Source organism: Atta colombica, unplaced genomic scaffold (assembly GCF_001594045.1).
Source record: "Atta colombica isolate Treedump-2 unplaced genomic scaffold, Acol1.0 scaffold210, whole genome shotgun sequence".
NCBI classification, from domain to species: Eukaryota; Metazoa; Arthropoda; class Insecta; order Hymenoptera; family Formicidae; genus Atta; species Atta colombica.
Window position 1 is genome coordinate 35,963 of NW_017259306.1, and position 9,102 is coordinate 45,064.

The following is a 9,102-nucleotide window of genomic DNA, read 5'->3' on the forward strand; positions in this document are numbered from 1 at the left end:
TTCAAACACATATGATGTAACTGCGAAAGAACAAAAATTAATAATCAGCCATCTGATCGAAAAATTGCAGTTCAACCTTACGTAAATTGATATTTGCTAACTATAAATATTTTTACGATAATGTTTTTTTTATGAATATTTTTGTATATGAATTTTTTTCCTTTCATTATGCGTTACGTATATAATATTAAATATTATATTGAATTAAATTTATTAGTAAATTATATTAAGATTGGAAAATTATTTTTTAGTATAAACTTTTAAGTAGACTACACAGTTTTTCTTTTGAACTGATGAAAAATATTTGATAACTCTATTAAATATCGTATTTTATAAAATATATATAAGCACGTATATATATAAAGTTTCAGTTGCTTTGTTTGTTGTAATTCGAGTCAACGTTGTGTTTTAGTGTTATAGAGTTTCTTTTTTAATGCGAATGCGAAAAGTTTTTGTTTATCATTACGACAGTCAATTTATAGAGTGCAAACGTTTCAAGTTTCTCGTCACGTATTTTGTCATTTTCCGTAGGCCTTGGATGGCAACGATAGAGCTCGCGTTTGAAAATCCGGCTGCGCTCCGGGGAATATCCAATGAAGCACTACGTATTGAAGAGAGCAACGGCTTATCCCGTCTATCCGCGATATTCTCGTGTCCGTTTCCGTAATGTCCGCGTACCGATCTAAATTTTAAATGTTAGAAACTTGTATCCTTCCGGGGATTCCATGTATCGATACGCGGGAGCGGCGAGAGATGCGGATATCGGCGATTCGAATCTAGACGATATATTTAGTGCATTTTTTTGCGATATGTCGAGATAGGAACCTGTATACTTGATCCTGCCGGAAAATGAAATGATCGTCTTTTATGCCTGACTGTCAACTCGAGTTTACTGCAAAGTAAGTCATCAGTAATGCATTTTTCTAATACAGCTTTAAAAATAAACGATATATTAATAATACATATTTTTGCCCTACGATTTCATTATAATTGCAACGGTAAAGTGTGTTATTGCATTAAAAATCAGTTAGTAAATTTTTAATTGTTTTAATATTGCTGAAACAACTTGTGGTTGTAAAATAATAAATTGAATAATATTCAGATAAAATAAACGGTTTGCATGTTTAACAATTGCATGGAATGTAATTAAATGATAATATGCTGAATACTGTATTTATTTTATTTTATTGCGAGAATTAATAATTGCAATTCATAATTTTAACTACCTTCAGCATACGAATTTGAACTTTTAATTATTCAGTTAACCGCTTTTTCGATTTTTATATCTGACTTGTAATAATTATAACTGCGAGGACAAGAACATTTTGGATTAATATACGATAAACATTTTTAACTTCTTCAAAAATGAAGAACCGAAATGATTCTCGGTCAATTAAACTCTGAATTCTTTTTTGGTTGGAAGAAAAATAGAACAGTTATATGAAATCGAGATGTCACATTTTGTTAGCAATCGCGATACTGAGAGTCGAAAGTATGAGTGTGGTTCTGAAATAGAACCCAGTGACAAAAGGAGGCATTTAAGACGCGACAGTAAAATCAAAATCAAAGTTGTAATTGAAGACGAGATATTGCGTCTCTGTGTAGTCCGAGAGGAGATGCCGTTAACGGTAACCCGTGGCAACCCGTGGAGCGTCCCAGCATCGATCCGAGTTTTATCGAAGCGCTCCAGCCCCGCCCTACCTCTACGAGGCCACCCCCGAAAATGCGACTTTGTCGTGATAAAATCATCGACACGTGAATTATAATTGTAGCTGTTTTGACATCGATAATCGGTCCGCGAATCCAAGGATGACCGACCTAAACGCGCGCGGGGCCTATCGCTTTTTGGCCTATCGAGCCGAAAATGGGACGGGCCGTCCATTGGCACTAATTGCCTCTAACTGACTCTCGAATAGCGAGCGTGCTTACTCGAAACTGGACTAATGGCTCTTTAATAACCCTATATTTTATAAGCATCGCGTTTATTCGACTGCAAAATCGTATCGCGCTTGGTAGTCGATAAACGTCTGGCATTTATTTGAAACGACTGTTTCACACAAAAGTCGGTATCTACAAATTACGTGCAAGCTGTATATTATTGCGGATTGATCATGAGGTAAAAGAGAACGCTTTGTGCTTTACACTTTTATCTTTAGGGAGTCACGTGCTGTTTCCATCTCCGTGATAGAAACGCTGTCTGCCATCGTTTTATCGGTATTTCTTTTTCGGTAGTCGCGCGGTTGAGCCGCGTGGTAAACTGCAAATTACTCCTTTGCCGGGAAACAGGATGCGATTCGCGTACACGTGCTGCCGCGCTGTTCCTGTCAGAGTTGTTTTATGGAAACGGTAGTATGCTCGAAAGCATCGAAAACTCGTCGTTTTTTGTAGGGTAAAACGTGGGAGATGATAAGCGACGTCAAAAATATTTCCTGGAGCGTTTCGCCGGAGCTTTAACCGTTATGTCGCACTATTGTTACAACAATCCGAAAGCCTGTGCTTTATATTTTGATTTATCGCGTATCGATTTCGTGTATTAAATGTTTTTAGGTATATAAATCCTACGTTTACCCACCGTCTTCTGTTCTTCAATTTCTTTTATCTCAGCACTGCATTAAAGTGGAATACGGTACTATTTTATCTTTTTTTTATCCGAGCACACGTAAAAAGCTTTTTTTTGTGCTTGCAGCGAACGAAGTGGAATTAAAAGAGAGTCTGGTTTTCTGTTTGTTCGCCAATTGATTGGTTTCGTCGGTGTGTCAATATTTAGTTTCTTTCGTCATCTAACTCCCTCATTTTCGTTAGTTGCAAGGTAACGTTTTAGATTCACGTAATAGTGCAACGATCATAAACAATGAAACGGAAAAAGCATCGTGCCGAACGCAAAACTTGTTCCAACGCAAATTACTTCACGTACGTAAATTAATCGTTAATTGAAATTGATCGTTAATTGAATAAACACGTCGAATATATCGATATTCAATCAATATATTGACAAGTTTTGCGCATGGTATAAAATCCACGAATGATCTCGTATATCGTAAGAGAAAATCGAGTCTTTACTCACCTCCGTAGTTCGGCCTTACTCTTTTATCGTAACTGACGGAGAAGGAATCCAGTATCGCAGAGATGTTCACGTCGCCCAGCATACTGCCGCTGGCAGTTCTGTAAACGAATAAGAATTTCATATTTTACATTTTCCTTATAAAAACTCTTATAACTGCGTTCTAAAATTAGTTATATGTATAGAAGAATTGCAGTCTTTTTATATTTTTAGTATTTGTTTCGATTTAATTAATGAGATAAAACGGGGTAATTTGGATATGATTAACTGAAATTTTCAAATTGTACTCTCTAAATTTCTTGGAGTGAAATCTCATTCCGAAAGAGTTAAAGCACTGCACTATTGAAAAAATTTCAATTCTTGAATAAGAATGGCAGATTTTCACTATTTTTTGGAGATTTTTTTCCATTTGAAAATAATTTTATTCCGAAAAATGAGTGAAAATCTGTTCAAAAGTGCAAATTTTTCATTAGTGACAGTATTTTAAGTTTTGGAGTGAGATTTTACTCCAAGAAATTTAGAGAGTATTATAATATTGAAGTTGCATAGTGTATTTAATTAAATATATAAAATGTGCACTGTTGGTACAATGGTATGTATTTTGTATGTTTAATTAAATACTTTATGCGATCTTAATCTTTTATATAATTTCTAGGAAGTTTCTATATATACTTATCCAAATTACTTCGCTTTACCCTATTTTCAGTTAAGCTAGCTTGCGTGATTAAAATTTTTTTGAATTGCGAGAAATATATTTCAATCCGGATAAAAATTATCAAATTATTACAATTTAGTAAATCAGCAGTAGATCATTTTAACACACATTATATTTATAGTGAGTGCAAAAAGTTTGCGTACAGAAAAAATATTTTTTTTTTAATTTTATTTTTAAAAGCTAAACATCCAGCGAGAAATGTCTCATCAATATCGATACAATGATTTCATAAATTTGACGTTTAATTGATTATTTTTTTATTTATCATAAAGAATAAAATAGACTGTACATTTCTTAAAATTATATGGACAAAAAAGATGTGTATTAATTATAGAAAATATATTAATTTAAAAAGTGAAAATTAAAAATTTTATTATTTGGACGCTCAAAAAATATTTGTACAATCGAGAAATTTAGTTTTAAAATCAGGAATTTCATTTGTTTATGTTAGAACAGAATATATTCATTGTATAAAATTGTTAATTAATATTTATTTTCTACAAATAAGACTTTTTTTTATAACAAAATTCCTTGTATGAATATTTTTTACACACTATATGTAACAATATAATATAGTAGTATACAGTCTTTTTTGCTAAGAATCTTCTTTTGAAAACTTTTTTTTTATAAGTACATAATAATTTTATAACAATTGTAATAAATAACTGCATTTTATATAAATTATGAAATTATTTTAATAATAGTGAATTATTTTATAACAATACGTTGCATATTTTTTTAAACAAGAATTTTTAATTAATGGTATCGAAATATATAATCTTTTGTAAATTATGCAACTATTGAATCTTACGACGTCACAAATTCTTTCCTGAACTGATATAGATACTAGTATTAGCATTATTTGAAAGTTTGAGAGAAGATACTGTAACAGCCTGTATGACATACACGACCATGAGAGATAGATACGCCCAAAGGTTCGGGGTATAAAGTACAGAGTCTGTTCTTGACTTAACGGGTCAGTAGATACGGATGGTCTCGGTCAGCCAAACAAACGGCTCTTGAGTTCGCGAGCTGATACGGTTCCGCAGTACCTACGAGAGCCCGATCTAATGGCTACAACGGCGCAGCAGCCGATTCCGGTTCCACTAAGTGGAGCAACTCGATCCGAAAACGTTTTCTGCTTGGCTCAGCTTGGGCTGACCAAGACCATAATCACTTGGCGCGGTGTTGATTCCCGGATCACACGAAGCCACGTATAGTAACGTTAGTTGGATCACGCAATATCTTAGCGATATCTACAGACATTTCTAGTCGAAAGTACGAATTGCTGCATACTTTAGTCGAAACAATAGAAACAACAGAAATCGCATTATATAGGTGAACGTAATCTCATTTTACTTGCAATGATCTGTGTTTGGTTTGACAATTTTCCTTGTTCTAAAATTTTTATGATAAGACGTTGCATGGTACATTTTTTACTAAATCAAGGAATTTAAGTTCTATAAAATAATAGCACATTGATATGATAAAAGGTATACTTGTTGCATTCATTGAATTTTAATAAATTCAATTAGAAAGGTAAATTATATACTTATAGTTAAATCCAATTGGTCGAAATAATCGCAAATTTAATTACAATATAATCAGGAATCTGATTCATATGATCCGAATTCGTTTTGTTTGTATTTTTTATTGATGTTTTTCTTAGTATAATTACCGTAATTACTGTATCTTTTCTATTCCGACATAGATATATACAATAGATAAATAATGTTGAAAAAAGATAATAGATGGAAACATTATATTGATACCATGAATTCACTTATTATCCATCGCCTTAACAAAAGTGATTATTTTCAAGTATAAATGTTTGATGAAAGTCTTTGATAATTTCTGTTAATTGGGTTAATAATAGTGTTTCTTCGTGCGTGCTTGATTCGTGCGTTACTTCATATCATTGAGTAAAACAGATGTAAGAAAAGCCTTGACCCTACCAATATACATATGAGTTAGCAGAATGTTCGAGAGACGTATCGTACATCAGTTTGCGCGCATAGTCCTACAATAGAAGTAAGTAAACCTAGCAAGCTTGTAAAGTGTTGCACGAATTAGACTAATCAAGATCGTGCATGTTTGCCGCGTTCTATTCCACTGACCAAGATTCTAAGCGTGAGTTATACAATCTACAATGTGTCCCCGCGATTAGGTTCACGGGATTTTGTAATCAATTATAAATCAAGGAAATAACCGCTGTCTAAGTACCTGATCTATTTCGTGATTCAAAACATCAAGTTTTTTAGTGAAAGCCTCAATTGTTATTTTGAGATTGTATCTATTCCTTTATGCAAAACTAAAAATTTGGAAAATGAATAATATTACTTTAAAATTATTAAATTAAACAGAAAATATTAAACGCCTTAGACATAGAGAGAAGAAAAGAAATAGAAGAGTCATTATCTCGGTGCAATATATTATGCGCCAACTTGTTTTTCTACAGTCGATAATTTTATAATACAATGATAATATTTATATATCTACATATGCTTATAACAAATTATAATTAAAAATATATAATTATTTTTGTAGAATGATTTAGAATAAAGTGAAAAACTTAATGAACAAAGTATTTTTAGATGTTTATATGCGTCTCGGAAAAAGTTTTATTGAATAATTTGCTACAACCACCATAATCTAAATCTCGCGAAACGATATCTCATAACGAAGAAGCCAGCTCGCTGCCAAGCTGCGATAATAGGTCACAGGTTAGTTGTATCGATTGGATGCAGATATCTACTCTGGGAACAAGGTGCGAATAATACGATGTAGATGATATCGTGTAAATACATGCATGAAAATATAGATAAATTGTTTCTCGACACATTACGAAGAGTCATCATTTCCATACAAATGTTGTTTATAACGTAACAAAACGAAATATATTTCTATAAAATATCTTTTTATTGAAGACGATTATACGTAAACGGAATAAAGAGAAATCAGTAAATTGTTTTATTGTATTAAAAAAAATATTTAAGACTACCGCGTATATATTATATACATATCATGTTTATTATAATTAATTATGTTAAACGTTCATATTAATTATTCAAATACACAGATAAATACACAGAAAACACGATTTTGTTGAAATATCTTAAAATTTAGCTACATATAAATCCGAAAATTATTTTGTTGGACTGTTTAAATAATTATGCAGAATATTCAAACTGATTGCTAGAATGTCAAAACTTTGCAGCATTGTTCATCATGCTTGAGTTTCCTATGTAATTATTTTGATGGTCCAACAAAACTATTTTTAGATCTATATCTTGCTAAATTTTTATATATTTCAACAAAATCGTTCTTCCATACATATGATAAAAAAATAGAACGCTCAATTCAACAATATTTTCGTTTTTGTATAATTTATTTTATTAACGCACTGTTAACATCAATCAAATGTATATCAATATAATGGATGTGGATGCGTTTTTTTCGCTTTAAATAAATATTTAAATAGGCAGATTTTATTATGATATACTTTTTGTATAAACACAACGTAAAGGTTTTGCTGTTCTTCAATTTCTTTAATCCATTTCAAATCGAGATTTGGATCCATTTGCTTGCTCGTAAAAGATAGCAAAGGGCAGGGTATCCTTCATGAAGAAAGATAACATTTTCGATCGTTTGAAATATATATGAAAGATATCCTTCGAGGTTAGTATTGACGAAGCTGGGGAGAGGTTTTGTGGATGTCTATGTTCCAGACGAAAGAACGTGCGGATCTCTTTCACGGATCTTCAAGAACGCCGTTGGAGAAATGTCACGCCATAGTTAAGCGTTTCATGCTTCATTGCTCCAAAAGCGCCAGACAATGTTTTCAGAAGCTCGCCCGTTTCTTAGATCTTACGAGAAAGTCTCTTCTGTGCTTTGCAGAAATCCATTTTTCTTGCTATTCTATGTTGTTTCGAATTATGAACTCGACAGGGGTCGTGTTCCAATATACACTGCCAGTACTGAAAATCTATAGTGTACGTAAACTATAGATTTTCATTTTATTAGAAGTGTATATCGGGATGGACACGGCCAGTGTACAAGCTTTGCTATTTTCACATGCGAAGCGGCGTAATATTAAATTAATAACGATCGTCACGGATAAATATGTTCAATTGAAATTAGGTCGATTAATAATTTTATATCAAATTTTATATCATTCTAATTAGAAATTTCGATTACAGAAATTTAATCATATTCTCATAATTCTTTAATGCAATTGCAAATGTATTCCGCCATACTTAATATGTATAATAAATATCTCCCTGACTGTGATATTTGTCAATCTAGTGTTATTATTGATAAATTCCTCTTGATGTTGCTTTGATATTTAATAGTGCGAAATAGCAGAAATTTGGTCGCAGGTAGAGGAATGATTGTAGCGCAATTGTGCGGACGGCTGATTTAATAGTATTACCGTGGCGCAATCACGTGACGCGTATACTGAAGAAAAATGGCAGACATTACGGTGCCTGGGCCGAGCTGGTGTAATTGAAAATCTCGTAAATAAGAAGGACTGTCCAAGCGAACGAAGATGCCTCGAATTTCAATCTCTCGGATTTCTAAGAGCTCTTAACCTCCGACTCCAACATTTCTTCTGCACACGATCTGTGCATCCTCCGCCAGCATCTATTCCTTTCGTTTGTCCTGTCTTCTTTTCCTGTTTCTTTAACTTTTCCGACTCGTTGCATTTCCTTGCCTTTAAGAAAAGATGAGAAACCGTCTCTAGATTTTTTTCTAGAAATTTATTTATTTCTAGTTCAGTAAGCTTCAAATCGATACATATAAGTAGCAAGTTGCTTTTCCTTGTTTTTTTGCCCTTTCAGCAAACTTAAAATTTCAGTGAACTAAAGTGAAAGAATTTTTTTACTTAATCATTATGTGAATTTAACTCTGATATTTAATCTCATTTGTCTCATATCAAGGAAAGATAAAAAAGAATTGATTTTTGCCCAAAATAGATATAAATGGAATGTTTTTTATAGATTTTAATCTCCTGAATATGATAAAATTATTAAAAAGTTTATAGCATTTAGGAAACATCTGGAAAATTGAGCATGATGTATTTAAATTTCAATATTTTTGCTCATTTCTCCAAACGAACTTTTTAATAACTTTATTGTGTAAGATAAAAATTTATAAAAGAAAATACTAAGTATTTTTTTTATTTATCTTTTTGAACAAAAATCGGCTCTTTTCTAACATTCTTCTTTATTTGTTATTTTTTATTTTCAAAAATAAATATATTTTTTTATATGTGCGTATGTGAATTGTTTTTATAATTATATCTGTTTATAATCAATTATATAAT

The 9,102-nt window shown here is 31.9% G+C and overlaps 1 protein-coding gene across 1 annotated transcript in view; it reads right to left on the reverse strand.

The window, feature by feature from the left end:
• Window positions 1-9,102, reverse strand: part of LOC108687631 (gamma-aminobutyric acid receptor subunit beta) — a 75,333-nt gene that overhangs the window by 30,585 nt on the left and 35,646 nt on the right. The window contains 1 exon segment of the mRNA XM_018193507.1: window positions 3,065-3,162. Coding sequence (XP_018048996.1) covers window positions 3,065-3,162 — 98 coding nt within the window.